Here is a 24,796-nt window from a genome sequence, read left to right on the forward strand (position 1 = left end):
TTAAAAGATTAACAAGTGTTATTGGGGCTCTGGAGACTCGCCTACTGAAAAGTCTGATTCTCTGTCTTCTGTTCCCTGCAAACAAATGAGTTTTCCTTGTTATTTTTGAAGTGTTAAGGACCGTATGTCTTCATGATATCATTTAATTTGAGGTATGGAGGTTCTCTGAGTTATTCTTTTGACAAAGTCATGCGCACACATGCACAGAGGTAGCAAGTTGTTGTGATCTGATGATCTGATCCATGTGTCCTTTGTTGTCATGCAGCATTAGTCCTACTGCTGAAGCTGTACTCTTCGGCAGATTGCTCTAATGAGATACCACATGGCAAATTGCCAGAAATAGAAGACTTGACATCTTACAGAAAGCGCACTACACACGATATGAGAGGAATGCTTAAAACAAATTTCCGCAATCCCGTAATTGTATTAAGGTGCCATCATTACTAAAACACATACAGTGACATCTGCTGAAGGCTCATTATACCTTCTTATTGCTGTGAAAGCAGTGATCTGGAAAAAAAAAAATAATTCTTTGTTAGATACTAGCAAAAGAGTAAGTGGGACACCAGCTATAGTGGAGATGTCTAGATGATAGCAAAGATCCAGGAGAGAGAGTGACATATCAGGAAATAATTTGGGATTGTGTTCTACTTCTTGCACCCACATTAACTGCACTTCAAACACAACAGAGCTACACAGCTTCTTCAAGAGAAGTGATGTTGCCTTATGTTAACTCCCAATGTATTGTATCAAATGTTATCCATTCTTCCTTTGCTACTGACAGATGAGTATCATGTCTTTAAAAAAATCTGAGACTCTACTTGAAACAACTTAGACATTGTTAAACAAAGCAAATTCTTGTGAGTGCAGAGAAAATAGAAAAATTACCAGCCCATCTCAAGACTGACTGCCCTGCAGAATGGATTCTTTTGAATGACATATATTCTCTAAAATAATGTCACTCTTTTCCTTTCCACTTCTGCTCTCTCCTTTCCCCAACTACCAAAAATATCTGTTCCTCCATGCACAGAGTGAGTCATAAGAACAGTAATTTGAAAATCCTAAGATTATAAACTACAGATCTGGCTCACAAAGTATGAATAAAACCTGTTACTATTCCTTACATGAGCAGCCAAAGGCCATATTGGCCTTGTAGAAAGACAATTTTATTTTTCTCCCTGAAGCTACATCTGTATTGGTATGTAAAAAGAAGAATGGGGAAAAAAGCATGTGCAGCATTTAAAAGAGAATTTAGCCAAAACGCTTCAGTGTAGCTCAGGTTTAATTCTGCACTTTGCTGTATATTTCATTTGCCCAGTGCATGTAGAGCCACACAGAATTAGTTCTGTGTCATACATTTTGTTTCATAGTGTCACAGGGTTTTTTTGCTCCTGCTGTGAAGCTAATAGGAAGCTACAGAAGCTATCCAAAGCCATTCTGAAAGACACGAACTACCCAAACAATAGGAAGAAGAAGAAAAACATTTGTCATGTTCTCCTCAGTATATTGTTGTAATAACTGTGGCCTAAATTCAGATATAGCACAAAGCTTTGAAACTCTGTGACTCCATTAGCTCTACTGAGCCCTCTTGAACATGGATTAATTTTGTATTTTATTTATATGATTTGAAAGCAGAGTAGCCTACTCACTTCCTGTATGCAATTAATTGCTGGCATATTTGGATATCATCCCATTAAAGCCATTGGGTCTGCTTATTTTAATGGTGATTATCCTTTCTAATCCCACTCATTGAAAGCTTCCAATGCAGTTACCCACTGGGAAGAATACAGTTTCTGTTGTGACTGGAATGAATGGCTCGCTTCAGTTTCTGTGCTGCAAATTTACTCTAAGCCATTACAAAGATACGTGATTTACAACTCTTAAGCTTGCTGATTCTGGTGTAAGTAACGTACTGTATGACATGCTGACTATAACATGACATTTGTTCAGAGGAGAAAATCTCCAGTATTTAAATGTGCACAGGCAGAGACATACATAAACACACGTAGAAAGTACTGGTAAAGATGGAACCATACTTCTCAAATATACTGCCAGTCTTGAAAGCTGTATTTCTTACTACATGAACAACAGTATTGCGCCATTGCTAATCTTCATGCAGATATTAAATATAATTTTTATTTTTATTCTGATCACAGTTTTCAGAGGGTGAGTTTAATCATTCTCTTTGTTTCTATTCATTGTGATAGTAGTACTCTCTCTGTTGAGAGCAGTTGTTATACATGTAGTTGCAATTCTGAGCTTAAGTATGTCACTCTTGGTGTTAATGACACTTCAGCATGAAGGAGTTCTCATTTCCGGCGCTTCTTCAGATTGACATTTTATATATAGACAATATTGGAAACAGCCACTAATTCTTTTCTGGTATTCTTCTGCAGGTATTTTTTATGTTCATGAAATGATAAAATATGGTCTTCTGCTGCTTGCTGATCCCAATCGAAGCAGAGGAGAATGCTAGAAAGAAAATGATTTTAATAAAAATTCTCTTTTTTTTTAACACCCTGGAACAGAAAGACATAAACTGCTTGCACTTTGTTTTACTAGACAGTTCTTGTATCATTCATATTGATATTAATATGTCCATTCAACCAATTGCAGAAGACGTCTTCTACATATGATTATTTCTTGCTTAGAAGGTAGGTAGCATCTGCAATGTGATAGTGATAAGTAGTGCCTATGTGCCATTATACTCTTTTATTAATTCTTTATACAGTTCATTTTCAAGGCAAATGTTCTTTCTACTTCAAACACAACTGCTTTTATCTGGAGTTTATTTTCTCAATACAACTAACTATATTATGTATCAGTAAAGGCATTGCTCTGCTAGGCAACTTTAGCAGGTATTGGCAACCTACTCACAGGACATAGCATAATCTTTGTTTTCTGCTAAGTTTTGTTGAGTCAGCAGGATATGCATGCCACAAGGAAGGCATTCAACTGGTGGAGGGGGAATGTGGTCAACCAAATTTACTGGATCAAGTGATTAGTCTGGATGCAAATTCTGTTGCTTAGTTCATAAGATCTTCAAGAGATTAGCAAATAAAGGCAGCTAGTCCCTGGGCACCCATAGAAATGTTGTTTCTCAAGCCTAAGTAGCATATATTATAATGTCTGCCACATTTTTTTGTTGTCTAAGGGAGACTGATATGTTAGACTTCTGTTCTAAGTTGCAATAGAAAAAAATGAATCAGAAAAACAAATCAAAATGTATCTTATGACTTTTTGGAATAAAATTTTACTTTAAACAGAGGTACTTTTCATTCTAGGGTAATGCTTTGAAAAATTAGTCCATAAGAGCAGTTCTGTTGTATGAAAAGTGGCAGATGCACGTGATTCGCAAGTTTCTTGTGTGAGAGATTTGAAGAACCAAAAGTGGACTTTTGACCAAAAGTGCTGCAAGATTCCAAACAGAGGCTACACCTCCATCCTGGAGAATTACTTGGTTGGAAATATTCAGATAAAATAGTGCTTCACTGAATCTCCTGAAGAAATGTAAACTTTCATTCTCTTCTTTTTCTAGAATAAAAACAAATGAGAGAAGAAAGATCAGCAGAGGAACTAGTGATCTGCCAGCTCTCTCGTGATTCTTCCTTTTTCTGCCTCTGTACTTATTCAAATGACAGGAAAGTGAATGTGAGTTCAGTCTTAGACCTTCCAGTAGAGTGGATGACCTTTAATTATCTTCCACACTCATCAGAGAGCACTGCTATGACTCTCTCATCCCGGTTGTATGTTAACTCTTCTGCCCACTTGACTTTGCTCCCTATCCTGCCTTGCAGAAACTGTTGTTGTTGTTCTCAGTGCATTATACCTTTTTTGTTTGTTAGTTTGTTTTGGTTTTTTTGTTGTTGTTGTTTGTTTGTTTTTCAGTTGTTCATTTCCTTTTACATTTGCTGCTTTGCTGATTTCCATACCACAATATGTGTAATCAAGCCCTCTTAAAATTTGAGGTTAGTTTGAAAAGGCAATTATTATTCTGTATCTATTTTCTAGAGTACACTGATTGTGAGAACAGAGCCACCTTAAAGCTTTCCAACAAGTTAAATGAAATTAAATTTTGATGTCTAATGAAGGAGTGCTTACTTCACGGGTCCTATGAAGGAGGCTGGGAACAGAGATTGCATTGCAATAAGTGAAAGCATTCTTTTCTGTTCTCTGAAGCAAAAGCTGCCATCCTACAGACAGATTCTTAGGCACATCATCAAGTTCAGTCATCTGTCCTAGGCACTGGCAAAGTCATCAGAAAAGCAGTCATATTTGCCAGCTTGGCACCCTGCTGCCTTAGAGTTTGTCTGTTTCAAAATAGGCCATGCCTGAGAGGACCAGTTCATAAATGAAAAAGATGAATTCTGTACACATAGCTGTACCCTGCTCAGGAGTAGGGCAGTTGTGGGAAAGGAGATAGAGGACAATTCTTGGAATTCTTTGAAGTGTCTGTGTAGTATTTGTTATGTTGATATCTCTATCAAAGGAATTATTAGAGTCATCATTGGTAGGGAAATAAAAACTTGCACACTGTAACCTTGGAGAGATAAAAAAGAAGACTAAGAAATGTCTTATTTGCAACCAGGTAATTAATAGCAACAATTGCCTACTCATCGTTACGACCCTTCACAGGCTACATGGAAGTACTAATTTTCAACTGTACATTTTTCTCTTCTCTCTTATACTTATTTCTGTGAGTAATTTGCAGTGGGATTTAAGAATCTGCAAAGCCCAAGCTCAACCCCTCTAGCAAATTACCTGTTATTTACCCTCTTAAGTGTAAACAGTAAGATGTTTTTTTCAAGGATATGGTAATTAAATCCCTGGTATGCTCTCGGTATGTTCCATTGCTCCATGGCAATATAAAGCAGTAACGAGACCTTAAGACTGCTGCAGGATGTCTAATGAAAATCAGGTTAGATGGCAACCTTAGACATGGAAGTTGTGCAGCAGTAAAGAACTGCATTTTGTATGCTAATCTTTGATATGAAAAGCTGCAGAGAAACATTTTAAATCAACTGTTACCATAATTAGCAGTAGTCCTATACTCACGCTCTCTCCTTCTGTGAGTAGTCCCCCACGCTCTCCAGCTAAGAGAAACAGAAAACAAGCATACAGCATACCTCCATGACAAAGTGTATCGACTTCCATGCTCACATTCTGCCAGAAGCTGACCCCGACAGTAAGGACCTCAGCACAACCCTGAAATTCCAAGGAACTTCATTTTCATGGTGTGTCTCTGAATTTGAAACACCTTGAGCAAAGCATTCACAGTGTGTGTGCTAGCAGGGGCAGCTTTTGTGTAATATCAGATATCACTTGTAAAAACACTGAATTAACTAGGGTCTATACTCTGCCACCACATCTTAGGTGTCTTTTTTCTACAGTGTAGTATAATAGGCTGTTTGCAAGGTAATCTGTCCTATCATACATTACCTTCTGATTTACAGTGTCCTAGTTTCTGAAGGATATGAGGAGCAGATGTTCAAGCAGGAAAGTTGCCTGAGCAGCCTACCTCTTCCACCTGCCTGCCAGCTCCCAACCCAGAGAGCAGACGGTGCCTGCTGCAAAGCCATTTGGGTACCAGCTTTCTCCTCTCCCCACGTTGTACCAGTAGAATGTGAACACCTCACCTGTTTTGATAACAAGATGCATGTCATCTCATTCCTTTCCTTCGTAATATTATTTTCTTTTTCATTTCCCATTTTTTCCAGAGCTGCTGGTTTTAGCACTGCTTTTCCTTCTCTGACACGAGACAACTCAGCTGGATTTTATCCCATCTTCCCTTCTGCCCTGTGGCCAAAATCTCTCCAGCCCTCTTGATTTTCTCTCCCTGGAAAATACAAATACACACTTCTGCTGCTGCAGGAGCAAGAAAAAGGAGGCTTGAGCTGCTCTGCAGGTGTGGAGTTGGTGAATATAAAAAGGAAGAAAAGCAGTTGTTTGCAGAAGTATGTTAGGAGCATGTCTCAGAGCACCCCAGCATTTGTCTGACTGCTGCTGAACAGAGGAAGTCTAGTTGACTTCACTGCTAATTTCAGGTCAGAACCTTTCTTTTTCCAGCCCCATTATGCTATGTCCTAGAAAGTGACTTCTGGACTTCCCCCCGCCCCTTGTTGAGGGGCAAGGGCATTTGTCCCAACTCAGAATCTTGAAGAGTGAGGAAATCTCTCTTATTACTGAGAGCAAGATCTTCTAGCTAGATCAAGCAAGCTTTTATGTTGAGTTCTATCTTGCAGATACTGTGAAAGTTGTCAGGAAAAAATAAAAATAAAAAAATCTTCACATATTTCTTTATTGTCAGCCCTGAGTTTTAAATCATTCCGATGTAGTCTTCCTCTGTCACAGCTAGGTGTCCAATCCTGTCTTGAAAATTTCATCAGTATCTTGAGTATTTCTCCACCCTGTGACCTCAGAAGTTGTTAATTTTCCTATCTCTGCCAAGCTCTTGCAATGGCAGACTGAAGATGTGTGGGCCAGGAAAGTGGAAAGACAGAATTACAACTACATATTTGTTCAGTTGTTGAGTAAACATTTTAGCAAAGCCTACAATGAGTCATCACATTAAAAGCTGGCCTTTGTATCCTCCTTGGGACTTGCTTTTATGAAATGAAAGAAGTAGAAGTCAGACCGAGTTAATCCAAATTGTTTCAAAAACTGAGGTCTACAGGCTTTTAAAAGCACGCCTACCCCAGTGGGCAGGCAGAAGGGAGTTGCGCTGCCTCTGCTGCTTTCGCTGGGCATATTTTGAGAGCAGAGAACTGGAGTGAAGACCCTCCTGGGGCTGCGGGGTAGCACAAGGACTGTCAAAAGCTGCTGTGTGGATTCAAACTGTGGAGTGTGTCCTGGGCTGCAGCTGGCAGAAAATGGATTTTAACAGTGAGATCATGATGACTGCTTCAATTTCATCACGGCCTGGATCACAAAAGCATATCTGAGAGGATTCAGGCTCTATCCATCCTCTGTCCTCATGTACACCTTATGCACAAACTACCTGAATCTGACCTATAATCTTTTCATGGGTTGAAACAAAATATTTATTAAGCATGTGTTTGCATTAAGATTTATCTAAGCTTATTCTATGTGAACAATTAGCCATAAAAGTAATCAAAACATGGGTCTGCACAGCTGATCCACCTTCTGTGGAGTGTAACTCTGTTCAAAACAGGAAAACATTTTTCTTGTGCTATTTTGCTTCCTCTCTGAATCCTAAGCCTTCCATTTTAGGAAAATTAAAGTTGTTTTAATGTTCTGTGTCTGGGAGAATAAGAGGGATATCTCAACATGAAAAAGTAGTGTTTCTGGTTTCTATAAATATTTGCTATGAAAAATAGACTAGGTGAATGAATATTCACTTGGAGCACAAGCCTTATGAGGAGTGGCTGAGAGAACTCTACCACTACTTGAAGGCAGGTTGTAGTGAGATGGGGGTTGGCCTCTTCTCCCATGTGAATAGCAATAGGACTAAAGGGAATGACCTCAAGTTTCACAAGAGGAGGTTCAGATTGGACCTTAGGAAGAACTTCTCCGAAAGAGTGGTCAGGTGCTAGAACAGGCTGCCCAGAAAGGTGGTGGTGTCATCAACCCTGGAGGTTTTCAAGAAATGTTTAAATGTTGTACTGAGGGACATGGTTTAGTGGGAAATATTGGTGATAGGTGGGTGGATGGTAGGTCTGGGTGATCCTAGAGGTATTTTCCAACCTTGGTCATTCTGCGATTCTATGAATATGATTTAAACAATTGGGATTTGATTTCAATGCAAGTGTGTACAGAAATTCTGCACTGGTGTAATCTGGCACATTCAAACCACAGATCATGGTGATGTAGCCTTTTCATAAATGCACCTGCACTTGTCTTTGTGGGGCAGAAATGAACAAGTTCACAGAATCACAGAATCACAGAATGTCAGGGATTGGAAGGGACCTGGAAAGACCATCTAGTCCAATCCCCCTCCCAGAGCAGGAACACCTAGATTAGGTCACACCTGAATGCATCCAGAAGGGTTTTGAACGTCTCCAGAGAAGGAGATCCCACAGCCTCTCAGAGCAGCCTGTTCCAGTGTTCTGTTACCCTCACTGAGAAGTTTTTTCTAGTATTTATGTGGAACCTCCTATGTTCCAACTTCTACCTGTTGCCCCTTGTCCTATCATTAGATGTCACTGGGGACTTCTGACTGTCACTGAGGCAGGGGCTGGGTGACTAATTTAAACCAAAATGTTTTGCTTTAGTTCTGTGTTTGTCCTGACAAATGCCAATTCTTGTTTTTGGTTCAAACATCTCTGTTCATTAACCAGTTAGTTATTGAGAGGAAGTGAAATACTGTGAGTTTTGTGATTCTATAGTTCTACATTCAAAATGGGCTTTTTCCTGTGTTCGTGATGTGAAATATCCCTGCCACATTGTAGAGAGTGTTGAGGCAGGGCAAGGGGACAGCTGTGGTGTGTGCAGTGTAGTGGTTGATCATTGGGATGGAAATGAGGGCAGCGTGTCCTGCTGTGGGGTACATTCTTGTGTGTCAAAGGCAAGAAGGAGATGCAGGAACCTACGCACAAACTCTAAAGTTCCTAAAGCAGAGAGACAATTATTGTTTTTCTTTTAAAAAAGAAGATGTGTTTATTTTGTTTTGCGGTTTTGACTTTTTTATTATTTTGTGTTGTTTTAAATTGCTGATAGCCCAGTCTTGAAAGAAAAGTCCAAACAAAGCATCTGGACTGGACCTTCTTGCTGAAGTTCAATACTTCTTTCCATCCAAACCGAAGTCTAGTCCTCCACAGCAGACGCTGCCTCAGTCTCTTCTTTTACTTCTTCTCCCACCCTGGGCTGGGATGAGGGAGAGGGACAGGAAGGATGGGCTCATGGGAGCCTTGGCTGTGAAGAGAAGAATTATCAGGAAATTAATCAGGCTCCATGTGAGCCTGTGGGATGGTGCTGAGTTCAGGCTCTCCTGGCTAACACTAAACTTACAGGATCCATGCACCCCTGCGATGTTCGAGGCCCCCAGCTGTTGAGGTCCCTCTGCTGGATTCTTCCCTCTGGCCTGGCACACTAGCTCCAAGGATGGTAGTCCCGCCCTTCCCTCTTCCTCAGGACTTGGTGAAGAAGAGATGAGAGGTCTTGGGAAGGGACAAGGAAGGGGGACGGGAAGGAAGGGCTCATAGGAGCCTTGGCTGTGAAAAGAAGAATGATCAGGAAATGGAGGCTCCACGTGAGCCCACAGGATGCCACAGTGATCTTGGGACTCTCCTGGGTAAGGCCAAACTTACAGGACAGGAGGATCATCGCCAGCGTCGAGGCGGCCATTTCGAGGGAGGTGGACAGATCCTGGCGCCCCTGTGATGAACTCTGGGGCGCAACCTCTTTCTGATCAGCCTGGCAACAACAGAGTGATGTCCACTCTGCCCCAATGAAGGTGGATCCACCTCCATCAGGTCATCTTCCGGTGGTGGATCCACCTCCATGGGCTCTCCACCGCTGCCAGGCAGGTCCACCTCCATGGGCTCGATGTCATCACCCATTTCCAGCAGCCGCCTCTTCTTAGTGGGTGGCTGCTCCATCCTATCCTCAGAAATAATGAATATCTCTTTCCGAGACTCAGAATCCAGTGGCCTCTGGCTGAGTGAGCTCAGGGACTGCCGTTGAGGGCAGTTTGGTGGCCATGGCAACAGGATTCTGAGTGTCACATGCTGGCCCAAACGCAGTGGCTGGCAGTTGGGGCCTGCAACCATTTCTGTGAGGCAGTAGCAAGAATGTAGCAAGAGGGTTGGGGCAGAGTTCTCAAGGTTAGGGTAGAGCAGTGCTGGTGCCCACAGCAGCCAAGGAGGAGCAAAGCAAACTGATCAGCAGCCAAGGGAGATGCGGTCATTAAAAACCACTGAGTTTCAAGGGTTGTATCAGCTGTCCTTTCCCATCCCTCACTTCTGCTCCTAGAGTGTGAGAAGGTGGCATCTCTTCTGATCTGATGCCAAAGGAGAGGGGTGGACGGGAGAGCCTCTGGATAGCTGCACTGGGATTGCAGGGGGATGCATTGGACGGCCTGTGAGGCTCTTCAGGCCTGGTGCTGAGATTTTCCACCCGGAGGATGGGAAGGCCGATTAGGGATTGCTGTCCTCAGCCAGTTCTCTCCTTGGCCACAGAACAGGGTCGTTGAAGGTGAGAAAACCTTTGTATGTATTAGAATTAATGTGTCTAAGCAAGAAAACTATTATTTCTAAAAGAAAATATGATAAAGAGCAACAAAAACATAGAACTAGTGGGATATGTGCCCTTGTTTTTGTGATACTAATACATCAGTCTGCTTCGATGGCAGAGGCTGCAATTCTCATTGAGTTCCTGAGATGTTCATCAGAGGTTTCTTACACACTTTACTCTTTCTGTGCTTCATGCTTGGAAAGAGTTGATTACAAATGTACGTACAGCCAAAAAGCAATGACACGAAAAAGACATGATTGTGAATTGAGAAGTATTTCTTTCTGGTCAGATAGAGAACACGTTCGTTCTACCTGTGTTCCAAGGGAAATGCAAACTGTTTAGCTGCACTGAGGCTAAGCTGGGGTCTGCTTCATTAAACTAAAATTCTTGCCTTTGTGGTAGTTCAGACAGAACTAGTAATGCTTGCCTTTAAAAAAGCAATCACCAAGTATATTTCTGACTTGCTGTTGAAACTGATTTAATTTTAAATCATCTTATTTGCCTGTCGCTGAGCTAGGAAGACCACTAGAGAGTGGGATTCAGTAGCTATTTTACACACCACAGAGTGTCTGAAGACAACTGCTTGGGTTTGGCACATATCAGATATTGCCTCTAGTAAGCCCATGTCCTTCCAAGGCAGCAGCTGGAGGCCAGATGGGAATTTCTAGGACATCTAAAATGGCACAAGGTATCTACATTCAAGAAAATAATTATATCTCATGGAAACTTGGAGTTAACTGGTATGAAATCTGAAAGAATTGGTTTATCAACCACCAAGATAAGGTTTGATCTTGTACTTGCAGCCATCTTCAGTCTGTGGTGGAGGGCTCAGGGTGGGAACATAACTGTCTGTGTGCTGGGTTTTGCCTTCTGCCAGACACTGCAAAAACTATTTGTATTTCTTTCCAGTCAAAAAGTAATTATTTATTTTTATCAAACTACAGGAAGAAATGTTATTTCAGTCTCCTTCAGAGAGTTTGATAAAGTTCTCATGTACCTACCCTTTCATGTCTAGATATTTCAGATAGAAACACTGCACAGTTTTTAAGGATTTTCAGTACTTATAAACCTTTAGATGTTCAGAGTTTTTGTGTAACCAGGAAGGCTTTTCAGAATCTAGTAGGTGATCTTATTCTGCATTGAACTTTATAGGAAAAGAGGATCTAGAAAGTGATTGCCTTATGGAAGGTGAAGGAATACTTCATTACCAAAAAATGCATGCACCGTAGTAGCAGTGTTGTAGCGCCTTATATATGATTTGAAGGAGTCAGAGTCTAATGGCATTACAGTTTTTTACCTGTAGATAGAAGTGCTTGGTAAGTCTTGTGCTTGCTTTTGGTTACGTGACATACTCAGGTGTGCTGTGTTTACACAGTCAACTTCTCAGATTTCTGTCCTATTAAAACTAGCATTATCTGTTAGGTTTGAGTAACCTCATGAATAAGAGAACTGCATTAAAATCCAGGCATTTATGAGGAATTTGAGGTTTGGGATGTTCTAATGAAATTGCAGGGACAATTGTCAAGGTCAAAAAAGCAAAATAGCAGTCCATTAGTCTTCCAGTGAAAAGGAAATCCCAGGTAATGGTGGGATGTTAGTGGCACTATAAATTAGCTCATGATTCTGTTTGCACTTACAAAAATAAATCAAAGTTGTACAAAAACTCTGGCTTTCATGAAGGAAAAAATCCACAGTTATCCATTCAATTAACAACAAAAACATAAAGCTCACACAGCTTTACTAACACAAATGAACTTGCAGTTAGAGAAAGCTACATAATATACCTGTGAAAAATGCTCAGGTTTCATTTTACATCTGATCTTTATGTAGAGAATAACTCCACTTCCAAAGCTTTTACAAACTTCAGTAGAACTGAAAGTTGAATTTTTGTTTCAGACAAACACCAACGAGTAAAGAAAGGAACAAAGTGGGCTCATTTTTTCTTAGCAGTAGTGCCAATTTCATTAATGTCTCCTCGACTCAGATTAGTGAAGGTTTCTGGAACTAAAATGGCCTTTAAATGTACCTCCTAACTGATATATGTTTGACTATGTAGGTGCACTGGCAGAAAAAAAAAAAAGATAGATTTAGAATCTCATTAGTTATAAATGGGAATTCAGTATTACCAACAAATAAACAATTTTTTTTTTTTCATTCTATGTTGCTAAGATGCCTATAGTCACCAAATACAAATTAGTCTGGATTACATTCATTGCTTCTTCTGGAAGTGTTATAAAATAAAAATCAGTTTTAAATACACTGATTTTTTCCCATTCTCTCTTCAGGCTGTTGAAAAATGCACAGAATGAAGTTCATTTCAAAATCTGGTATCGGAAACTACTGGCTGCTCTCCAATTCACTGCTGGGAAAACCTTGAACAATGAATTTTCTAAGGAGGAGAAACTTATCAGAATTTTGGAAGACATTGCTGAAAAAGTAAAAGCTGCCAGTGACATGAAAAGAAAGGTTTGTTAAAAAATATTTCCCCTTCCATCTAAGCTTGTCCTGGTAATTTTACTTTTTCCAAAGTGCCTTTTCTTACCTTAGTAACCTTTATGTAAATAAACCCAAGATTTGAATGAAAATTTTAATACATATATTTTTACTGGGCCTTTTGGGGCCCATTATTTTCTTACCATTATTGCTCTCAAGGTCAGTGTATCTTTTAACCCACTTAAATTCCTCATTCCATGGTTTCTTAAATTTGGTGGTGGTCAGACACAGTGAGGTGAGTAACTATTGAAAGGAATACATTTTAGATCGCTTTCCAAAATATGTCTCCTGTAGAGGTGCCGTGTTCCTCGAAAACTTTGCTGAGAGTTGTCACTAACATGCTGAATATTCTCGTTTCTTAACAAAGCCAACCAAAATGTTCAGTACTTCACATCTCATGTATAGTAGTCAGTAATTAATACTGCAGGTGTAACTGCAGAGATGCATTCTTGGCAGTAAAAGGCTTACAGTTATCTCCAGTGGGTGCAGCTTTTATGTTGCATGGGTATGTTTCCAATTCAAATATTAATTTTCCAAGACATCTTACATTACTTACCTGAAGTGTAAAACAATTTCTTGCCGAGATCTCAGTGAAGCAAGCCAAAAGGACAGATAAAAATATACCTGCCAATGCTAGTTATCATGAAAGTTACCATGAATTCTTTTTGCCTTGTTGGGGATTCAAAGATTTTCATAGTATACTTCAGAATACTCTGTGTTGCCACTCAAAGCAGCAAAGCAAACATGGAAGTAAAAATAAAAATATATATATTTGCAAAAAGAAAAATCCATGTAAAGGAAAAGAAATAGTAGTGATGCATTATAAATGACTGTTGCATATTTCATCTCTTTGAGATTAATCTCCAGGCTGTAGTTACCGTGGTACTGAGGAACTTCCAAAGCTTGCAGTTAGCACACCAACTGTTAGGTGAGGGAGATCACAGTGTTGAGGCAACAAATCATAAAGCTATCCAGAAAGGCAAAATAGACATGAGATGCAGCAGAGGAGGTGCGAGACTAATCGGCCACTAATGAAGGGTGTCAAAAATGAACCTACATGACAGCATGAACAGAGAGAGAACCTAAATAGTAAAAATATCAATACAGAGTAAAATCACAGGTTGTTTTTTTGTTTTTTTTTAATAACTGTACCTCAGTGTGACCTCATTAACTGTTAAATGTTTACATTGATGCTATTAGTGCCAGAAATTTGACTATTTGATTCCAATGTAGCAAGACAGTCAATGACTTAAGAACTGCTATTATGTTCTTTCATGTTGCCATAATGATGTGCTTGTTGCAGGAGGTGTTAAAGATGGAACTCAATAGACTTCAGCAGTTCTTCCAGGATGTAAAAGTTTGCCGACTTCCCCTGAACCCCGCACTTGTTGTGCAAGGCATAGAGGCAGATGTAAGTCTAGCTCATGCAATGAATTACGTTTTTTGTTTGTTTGTTTGTATTTTAATATGAAGAGGAGGAGAGATTGAATGGCTGCACTGGCTGGGAAATAATCCTACTGGTATCAAGGATAAGTAATCTGGTAAACTGTCATCCAGACTAATCCCCTTGAAACTCAGGGCCTTTGTTGAAGGCAGAGGTGAAGGGACTGCTGGGCTAGGTATTGCCTATCCATCTTACCTTGTGCAGCAGCAGCACATATTTCAAACTCTCAGCAGTTTTCTCTTAGTTCAGCTCCCCTGCTGTGGTGTTGAACTTGGCAAAGACACCTGGATTTCATAAAAATGACTCTTGTTTTCCATTCTATCCACGTAGCACTGGATGGCAGTTTTTTTCCCATCCAAGACTTTCCTCTGTCACAGATGGGGGCAGCTAAATATCTAGACTTACTCCATTTTCGTTTAGAGGAGACAAAGAACTGGCTGAGAATTAAATATTAAAATTAAATATTCACAGTAAGTCAACTATGTCTACAACTCATATTAAAAGTGATTTGTAAATAAAGGAAACAGTTAATGCTGTTTAGCGTTGCTTGATTTGACTTTGACTACAATACTAAGACTGAGTTATTCGTTGTTTAGAATGTTTTCATAATCAATATTATGCCAGAAATAGGCTGTTCCAAGTCTACAAAAGGAAAAGGTATCCAGCAGCAAGGAAAACAAATCTGAAGACCCGTATATATTATCGGTTATAGCTATCTAATTACAGCAATTTGTGCTCTATTTTTGTTCTCTGGCTCATTATCCACAGTGGACCTGATTCTGAGAGGTGCTGATCCCTTCAATTGTCTTTGACCTGTGATTCTCCAAGTAATTGCTATTCAGTTTTGATCTCTCAGAGAACAGAGGTCTTCCAGCACCCCGCAGGTTTGGGCCAATTGTGGATGATATAAGTTGGAAAAATTTGAAGCCTGCTGCTTCTCACTACTTTCAGGCTTTTTGGAAATAATGACTAATAGGGAAGTATTTCACCATGCAATCATGCTATTTATACTGCACCAGCTTGGCTGGAGAGATACAAAATGTGTAAATGTAAGTATCTGAAGATATTTTTTTCACTTATATCATTATAGGCTCTTATAATACTATAAATATCTGCAGCTTTTTTCCTTATCTGTTTGATAATATAGTCATGAAAACATTTTTAAATGCTCATAATACCTTCAAATTTAATTAATTTTGCTACCATCCTTCAATTTTACTAGTAGCAAGTACTGCTGGCAGTTCTATCACTAATGCATTGTATGGCAGTAATCTTTCAAGTACTTATTCAGACATTTCAATTGTCAAAATTCCATAGGGGGTCAAGATTTCTTCTTCAGTCATAGCTACTGAATGTTGCAGAGAAATGGTGTGGCTAAGACAATATTTGAATTTGTGCTTTGAGATTTTTAGATGAAAAGCATGAGACAGCTCTGACTACTAATGGTTTTGTACAAATTAGCCTCCATTACACTCCACGAAGTAAGCACAGCAGTAGCTGCTGTGAGGTGCTCATTATTTCTAGAAACCAGGGCATTAATTTACCATTGTCTTTGGTTATGTTGTTGGGTTTCCCCCCACCTTACCCCCACCCCCCTTTTTATAGTGATAATAATAATAATACCGACCTACTCACACACGATTTGGTATGCTTGGCTAATTAATGCTTTTTGAAGCCTGTTGAGATCTTCAAGTGAAAGGAGCTATAGAATATGAGAGGTCATTAAACAAAAACTCTCATATTTAATTAAGACAAATTCCACATAAAATCAGTTGTGGTTTTCAGAATTTCCTCTATCCTTAGTCAGCATGAGGTGACCAGAGAGATTAACAACTTCTTTGCTTCCATAAAGACTGTATCATCTGTAATTTTTTTGCAGAAGAAAAAATGGGACTGAAGACATTTCACTGTTTTGCAGATTCCCATTCAATTAATCTTATGTATTTTTGTCTACTAAATCCCAGACAAGGTTTAGCATTAGAAAACTGGGTGAAAGTGAGAAAGAATTAGTATGTAAAATATTATCTGTTTATATAATCTGATTACTGAGTGGAACAATTGTCAGTGGAAAAGGAGTTTCTCATTTTCCTGATCCAATTAAACAGTCAGTAATATCAATAATTATTTGTTTTTGTTATCTGAGATTTTGAGTGGTGTGAAAGATGTTACCTTTTTTGGCATTATTGTATTAACCTGTTGTTTTATGTATGTGTTACTGCTGTCATCTTGCTTTCTTTTTCCCTGAAGTCATGTTCGTATTTTACATCCAATGCTTTTCCATTAAAAATCTCCTTCATCAATGCAAATGCTCCAAGTGGAAATATCAATATTATTTTTAAGGTAAGTTACTCTTCTAATATTCACTTCCTTTTGTATGCAAGAGGCTCATTTTAACTTCACCTGATTTATGTTTTAAATGTAGAGCCTGAAAATGTTTGATTTGGCTCTGTTCTTCACTTTTCATAGTTATTTTTGTTACTACAACTTTCATTGGAATATGCAGAGAAAATACTCTGTAGTATTCAACTTTTTGATTGAGAATCAAATTATTTCTTGCATCCCTTTTTCCTTAGTGGGGAAAACTAGGCTCAAATATAAAGCTTATTTTCTAAAACTGGTTTGTTAACCACACAAAGTCAGAGGGCACGTCTTAAGAAGAGATTGTTCAGTATGACTGACTCATGTAACCATGTCCATATATTTCTCACAAATCAAAATGCTACAGTGTTAAAGACTATTTGCTGGAGAGAGTTTAATTCCAACCCTACCAGCCAGTGTGGGGGAATGGGCTGAGGAAGGAGAGGCAGAGGGGACTGCAGAGGAGCTCTGTCTCAGTAGAGTTAGTTGGAGGAACTGACTAGTATTCTAGTTTATTTTCTATTTGTCACCTTCAAAGCTTTGTAGTTGAGACAGTGCTATGTCCATCAGAAAAAGACAATACTTGTAATCTAGAACAGTTTCTCTTTCAAAAGTATATGTCTTCCATAACAATGGATGCTGGTTTTAAAAGAACACTGAAGGTCATAAAATGGCTGATGCATACAAAGCAGTTGATGTTGCCAAAGAAAACTTATTCCTTGATTTCTGGCAATGTCATGTTCCAATCCTAAAGCATAACAATTGATATAAATACATCATAGAATCATAGAATCACAAGGCTGAAAAGGACCTGAAAGATCATCTAGTCCAACTGTCCTCCCATTACCATTACTACCATAAGTTATTAACCCATATCTCGTAGCTCCTCATCCAGACATCTCTTGAACACTGCCAGGGATGGCAACTCCACCACCTCTCTGGGCAGGCATTCCAGTGTCTGACCACTCTCTGACAGAAAAAGCTTTTCCTTATGTCTAATCTAAACCTATTCTGATACAACTTGTGACCATTTCCTTGGGTCCTGTTTGTTGCCTGGAAGAAGAGGCCAAACCCCTCCTCACCACAGCCTCCCTTCAGGAAGTTGTAGAGTGCAATGAGGTCTCCCCTGAGCCTCCTCTTCTCCAGACTAAACAATCCCAGCTGCCTCAGCTACTTCTCCTAAGACTTGTGCTCCAGACTCCTCACCAGTTTCGTTGCCCTTCTCTGGACATGTTCCATGGCCTCAATGTCTTTTTTTGCAGTGAGGGGTCCAAAACTGAACCAGTACTCAAAGTGCAGCCTCACCAGTGCTGAGTACAGGGAGATGATTACCTCCCTGCTCCTGCTAGCCACACTATTTCTAATGCAGGCCAGGATGCCATTGGCCCTCTTGGCCACCTGGGCACATACACTGTCGGCTCATGTTGAGCTGAGCATCAACCAACACTCCCAGGTTCCTTTCCTCTTCACTCATCCCCAAGCCTATAACATTGCATGGGGTTATTGTGGCCAAAGAGCAGGACTCGGCACTTGGCCTTGTTGAACCTCATCCCATTCACCGCAGCCCAGCGATCCAGCTTATCTAGATCCCTCTGAAGGGTCTCCCAACCCACAGGCAGGTAGACACCACCTCCTAACTTGGTGTCATCTGCAAACTTACTGAGGGTACACTCAATCCCCTCATGTAGGTCATCAATAAAGATATCAAACAAGATGGGCCCCAATACAGACGCCTGGGGGACACCACTTGTGACGGGTCACCAGACGGACTTAGCTCCATTAACCACTGCCTGTTGGGCACGGCCCTCTTGCCAGTTTCTTACCCAAAGAAGGGTATATTTGTCCAAGCCACGGACAGCCCTAGGAAAATACTGTGAGAGACCGTGTCAAAGGCTTTGCTGAAGTTTAGGTAGATTACAACAGCTTTTCCCTCCCTCACCTATCAGTCTGGTCACCCAGTCGTAGAAGGAGATGAGGTCGGTCAAGCACAATCTGCCTTTCATCAGCCCGTACTGGCTGGGCCTGATAAATAAATAATACAGAACATTCATTCTTAGGAACAGAAATATGCTCTCCAGGCATTCTAGGGGAGGCTAGCAATGTTTAGCTTTCTGAATATTTAGAAAGTGTCTTCTTAGGGTATTTAACATGCGAATCTATGTGAGATACAAAACTTACTAATTCCTAGTGCAAATGCTTTGCCATAAGGCATTTAAACATTTGAGCTAGTTCCACCTCCACAGAATTTCCCCTGCCTGGTAATGTTCAAAAACCACTAATTTTCTAGCTGCTGTATGAGTATTATAATAGACATAACTTTTTCCTGTCAGCAACCCCTTGTATAAAGGCATTGTTTATTTTTACAGTCATTCAAGTGTTCATTCATGATATACAATGAATACATGAAATAATAAGCACTGATATTGCACTTAAGTAAGGGGAAAGAATATGTTTCTCAGGCCTAGGTACTATAAAGAATTAATTGGAATCAAGATTCCCTTGAAGTGAAGGAAAGATAGATTTGGATTTTTTATTTTAAGAAATAAAGTTGTCTCCTCGAATACCCATTTATTGACTATAAATGTCTGTAGAATGGAATGCATTTGTAAAAAGAACAAAACAAAAGAGCAAAACACTTAACAATATCAGCAAAAGTCACATGTATTTTAGATGGGGTTGGGGGTAGGGAGTAGATACAAATAAAAGCAGGCCTTTTATTTTCACTGGCTATTTATCCAGCTATCCAGCAATGGTTGAAGATAATCTCTTCATTACCTCTGTGGCTACAATTACAGCCCCATTTCACTAAGATTGTTGTTTAACAGAGTCCATGGGGAGAACAGGCACCACTGTTTGAAACTGAATATGAATTATGTCATGGATAAAATGTAAATTGATTATAAATTTCCCCTCAGCCTGCTGCAAACTGCAAGTTGTGAAGCTTAACATTAGGTCAAATGCTGTCATTTTTGAAAAGGGATCTAGCATTAGGTAGACTTTAAAATGTAGCTAAATTAGGATCCTACCTCCGGATTAAATTTTCAAACTTTAATAACTGCATAGGAATAATAAGCAGAAAGGCTGTTAATCAGAGAGAATTTGCTACCATTTCTATGGCTGCCTACTTCTGCCATCTATTCTGTTCTATTTCTGACACTGAAAGTTAATTAGCAAATTTGAAGAAAAACAAGAGGGGGTTACTGTAAAATAAATGTAGCAATTTTAGCATAGGAAAGAGTCCAAATTAATTATGAAACTGTGTGGAACTGAAGGATTTCCTGTCCTATTTTAATAGATAGGTGATGATCTACGTCAGGATATGCTGGTTCTGCAAATTATTCGAGTGATTGACAACATATGGCTCCAAGAAGGTCTGGATATGCAAATGATAATTTATAGATGTTTATCTACAGGAAAAGGCCAAGGTCAGTTTCAGTTTACAAAGATTACTCTTATCACATTATTCATATCTCATGTAAACAATGATACAGAAATATCTCAACTTTTATTTTCGAGTGTCCTGTTTATCTTTCCTTGTAAAAAAAAAAAAAAAGGCTCAGAACTTCATTTATTCAAACCCTAAATCATATGCCTGTATAATCCTGAATGTTCATTGCTTTCCAGAAGTACAACCAAATTCATTTAACTTTATAGCAACCTAGGCTAGAAGTTTGCAAAAGCTTCAATACCATCAGCTTTCACCATATTCTTAAAAGTAACTTCACATATCAAAAAGAGGGCCTTGGAGAAAATTTGCTATAGCTACTGAAGTTTTAATCCAGTGTGATCCCACAAAGGTGCTTAAATGAACCTAGAAGCTTGTGGCTACAGAAGGTACCTGTAGACAAGTGATGACAGCTTTCCTGTGTTGAATTTGATATATAACTCTTGCGATTTATGCTGTGTAGGGCAGGCCTGACTCATCTGAAAGCCTTATTTCTCTCTTTTATGGTTGTGATAGTAGAGCTGTAGCAGGAATGCCAATTGCCTGCTACAAAAAATTACTGACAGCAAAAAGCTTACTATTTTTCATTGACTCTCTAAATATTTTACTGAAAATATTCCTTTCACAACAGAAGACTGATATATTATGATTATCTTCAGTAGAAAATCTACCTAAATAAATAAATAAATAAATAATAATAAAAAGATACTCATTTTTTCTGTGAGCCACAAAGAGAAAATGAGAGAGGATGAAAGATCTGAAGGGACTATGAGGAAGTACAGATAACTTCACACACATGGCAGGTGGTTAAGTTGAACTGAAAAAGACTACTGCCTTCTTTGCAGAGGTTGGATTCAAAGCCTGAAGATTTCCACTTCAAAAGCAAATAACATAAAGAATATTACTTCTGAACATAGTATTATAGTCTCTCTTACACACTAACACTTAATTTGCTTTTTGCCAAGAAAGATGTAGATAACATCTTGAAATAATATTGTCTGACATTCTCTTCCTTTCAGTACCACTGTAACAGAAAATCTCTCAACACCTCAGATTTTCCCCACAGTGTCTTTCCTTAAGAATAATAGAAATGTTAATATAACTGATTTATAGTTGATAATCAAGGATAAAAGGACAAGTGACATGCCTGTGGTCAGAGAGAACATGTGCAAAACTACACTTGTTTACTCAGATCCTCCAAGTCCTGGGCTAACGTCTTGCTTTGTGGACCAGCTTTTCCACTCAAGGGGGATGGGAGATGATCACTATGTAGTCATGGAACACAGGAATCACTTAAAACTCAAGTAAACACAGATAAATATAAAGCACTCTGAGGTTATGACTTTCCAGGTATGGCATTGTAGAGAAGCCTGTCACCAACTGAATTCATTAAAAGTCCTTCCTGTAATGCAGAGTTGCAGAGTGAGGTGCCAGGGGACCACACACAGGAACAGTGGCAGAAGGCTGGCAAGCCAGCTCTCAGAAGAAGAAATTAAGTACAAGTAGGGATATAAGATTCAAGTGAAGCATTGCAAAATGTTTGGCTTCTTTTGCATTTTGAAGACCCAGTATATGTCACCTTGGATCAGAGTAATCTCTGCACTATCAGGTAGTATACCATCTCCAGCTGTGATCAGTATCATATACTGAAAAAAATGTCTGTAGTATTCTTGAAATAAATGCATATGAAAGAACTTTCTATTCCATAGTAAATATCTGATTCAATTTATTTTTTTTTTAACTGATTTTTGTTTGCACACACATTATACCCGCTTTGAATCTTGTTGGCCTTGTTGGTACCTTGAAACAGTTATGCATGCACAATTGTTACTGGTGAATTTATTTCTTCATGGAACTCCCATTTTTCACTACCTGTATTTTGTTTTATTGTCTCTTAAGACAAAGAAAAAAGTAAATCTTTGTCTATCTTCTTGATTGAATTCATTGTTTTGTAAGTTTCTAAGCATGTGTTTTTATGCATGGAATGATCCAAAAATATGCAAATACATTGGCTGTCTTCACGTTTTTTTTGAAGTTGTGGGCTTATCTCTCATGTGACCTCTTTTGTATCTGATTAGGACTTGTACAGATGGTGCCAGATGCTACCACACTAGCCAAGATCCACAGGGAATCTGGACTGATAGGACCATTGAAAGAAAACACAATTAAAAAATGGTTCCGTCATCACCATCGTCTGGAATCCAGTTACCAAGAGGTAACATCATAATGAACCTTATTATATATTTAATCCTATGTCATGCGAAACAAGAAAGCATAATGACAGTATGCAGCAATAAACAGATGACTCACAATCTAGGCAAACAAGTAACAGGCATAGAAGCCAGGGAATTGATTTAAATTACCATTCTCTTTCCAAAGAGATACTGCTCTGGATCAGCTGCTTTGTAATGCTTTGCCTATAAAAACACATCATAAAATAGAAACAGTGAAGTGAAGAGAATCTGAAGTATTAAATTTTGAGCTCCAAAATATTTTTTTAGGTCCAACTCTTGAAATAATTGATTTTATATAAACAGTGCAAAATCTTAGTGGGTTTTCTGTATTTCAAACTAGCCACAGCAATACCAAGTTTTGTAAAGCTGTGTTATAGAAACTGCCTAGTCATATGACACATAAGATTAATCTTTTCATTTCACATTGTGGGATCCCATTTAATGCATCTGTTTACATGAAACCAAGCATTATGAATGCACCAAGAAAACCAAAGTTTTATTTATAGAAGCAGAGATTTCCTCTTGAAAGGAACTTCTATTCATTCTTTGATGGTTGAGCATATTCTAAGATCCATTAAAAATTTGTTACTACTTGTGTTGCTAGGACAATTTTTGGTTCCTTCTTCATGCCAGGAGTAGATTTGTAGCCAACATTTTAAATGAATTTTAAAGGGAAGCCTTGAGCATTACCATTTTGTAAATGAACTGCTTTTTTGAAAGTTCATTAGTAGGCAGATATATAGCAGAAATGTGTTTGATAATCTTTAGTGTTTTATAGTTATTCAATAGGTATTTGTTCATCCATATTTTCAATAAGAGCATTCGAATTCTTAGTATATGATGTAGACTCAGTTAAACAGGACCAATCCATTCAGAAATAAAAACAAAAAATTGTGTTTACAGTATTATGGTAAATGTGCAGCCAACATTTTGATTGAAAAGTTAGTTAGCTATTAGTTATTGACTGAAAACCTGTTTTCTTACTGCTCTTACTTACTCTTTGTAAAAAAAAAATACTGTTAACGTGAAATTTTACAAAACCAATTTTTACCCATTTTCTTTTGATTTTTTTAAACATATAAAATGCAGTCCACTTTGATTGCATAGGGCATGCACAAAATTGCTGCTATATATTCACCTTGCACTTGCCGGTGAATTAACCTTTCTCTTTTACTTAGTAATTTTTTACTCATACAATATTGTATTTAGGGCACTCAAAAAGCTTATGCAGAATAAGCTTTAATATCCTCATTTTATGGTTGAGTGAACAGAATCACAGGAAGCTTAGCTATTTTATCCAAGGTCATCTAAGTGAGTAAGTAGTACAGTTAGACATAAAATTCACCAGTCTTGTGCTGTGGCCTAAGTCTTCCACAGTGTTGTCATCTAGCATATCAGCCATTGCCAATGTCACCCTCAATCTACATGGAAATCCTGAATGCCTGAATTTACCTTGCTTCATGTAGGTTTTGTCCAAAAATGTGATGACCACAAGTAAGGATTTTTTGGGTTTCTATATAAATGAAACTCGTTGTGATTGATACCTATGAGAGGTTAAGACTGAATAAGAATTGCATTTACAGTTCTTAAACTATTATTGATAAGATTAAAAAAAAGTCAGTTGTAGACACATTTTTTGCAAAAAGTAATGCCACAATGTAGTACTATAAAGATTGATAGGATGGATCTGAATTAGTAGAATAACTGGGAAAGTACACATCTCCACTATGTACAAGTGCTCATCAGTGAAGTAGGTTATACCAAACAGGAAAGCTAGACTGATTTGCAGTTTAATCGTTCTTTTGGTTTTCTCTACATGACACTTGGTTTGATCTCATAGTCTATTTAGATTTGCAGATGCTATGCACAGAAAATGGTTTAGCCTTTGTTATTTCAGTTCATTTCTTTAAAATGGAGATAGTATGAGACTTGATTCATTGTAATTTAATGCAGTTGAAATGTGGAGAGAAAAGACCTATGTAGGTACAGAACAATTGTGTAAAATAACCCACTTCTTTACAGCACAATTTGTAAAATTAATAGATTTCCATCTTACTTCTAAACGATTTCTTTTACAATAGAGATGCAGACTATTACACAGAAAATCTAAGCTTCCTGACATCTATCTTGTTTTTCATAGATACCTTCCAGCTTGTAAGTTTTCCACAGAATTCTAAGAATCTATAAACCACAAGTTGAAAACTTCATCCATAAAATTGTTGCATTGTAACTTTGAAATTTCTGTATTAATTGTTCTTTAATCATAAGAACACTCATGTTAAAATTTTAGCAACATTTGTAGAACATATTTATTTGCTTTTAGCGTTGCAAAAAAAAAAAAGAAAAAAGAAAAAGAAAAAAATGTGTCTCTATATTTCTAATAAGTGCTTTTGTCTAATTAACTAGGCAATAAGGAATTTCTTTCATTCCTGTGCTGGCTGGTGTGTTGTCACCTTCATTCTAGGAGTTTGTGATCGACACAATGACAACATAATGTTGACGAATGCTGGACACATGTTTCACATTGATTTTGGAAGATTTTTAGGTCATGCACAGACATTTGGAAGTATAAGAAGGTTAGTATATATAGTAATACATACAATAAATAGACTTTAAAAAGATGTTCTGAAT

The 24,796-nt window shown here is 38.4% G+C and overlaps 1 protein-coding gene across 3 annotated transcripts in view; it reads left to right on the forward strand.

Annotated features, from left to right (window-relative positions):
- Positions 1-24,796, forward strand: part of LOC104912051 (phosphatidylinositol 4-phosphate 3-kinase C2 domain-containing subunit gamma-like) — a 51,205-nt gene extending 26,409 nt beyond the window's left edge. Inside the window, exons 1-7 of one of the 3 annotated variants that reach the window (XM_031554965.1) lie at positions 10,068-10,152; positions 12,477-12,657; positions 13,988-14,095; positions 16,376-16,468; positions 19,782-19,911; positions 22,010-22,146; positions 24,572-24,796. In XM_031554965.1, coding sequence (XP_031410825.1) covers positions 12,646-12,657; positions 13,988-14,095; positions 16,376-16,468; positions 19,782-19,911; positions 22,010-22,146; positions 24,572-24,781 — 690 coding nt within the window. In that variant the 5' untranslated portion in view covers positions 10,068-10,152; positions 12,477-12,645 and the 3' untranslated portion in view covers positions 24,782-24,796. Of the gene's footprint in view, positions 1-10,067; positions 10,153-12,476; positions 12,658-13,987; positions 14,096-16,375; positions 16,469-19,781; positions 19,912-22,009; positions 22,147-24,571 lie in introns of those variants that run through there. The other 2 variants (XM_019616103.1, XM_019616118.1) reach the window with 2 other exon arrangements.

This window comes from Meleagris gallopavo, chromosome 1 (assembly GCF_000146605.3).
Source record: "Meleagris gallopavo isolate NT-WF06-2002-E0010 breed Aviagen turkey brand Nicholas breeding stock chromosome 1, Turkey_5.1, whole genome shotgun sequence".
Classification (NCBI taxonomy): Eukaryota; Metazoa; Chordata; class Aves; order Galliformes; family Phasianidae; genus Meleagris; species Meleagris gallopavo.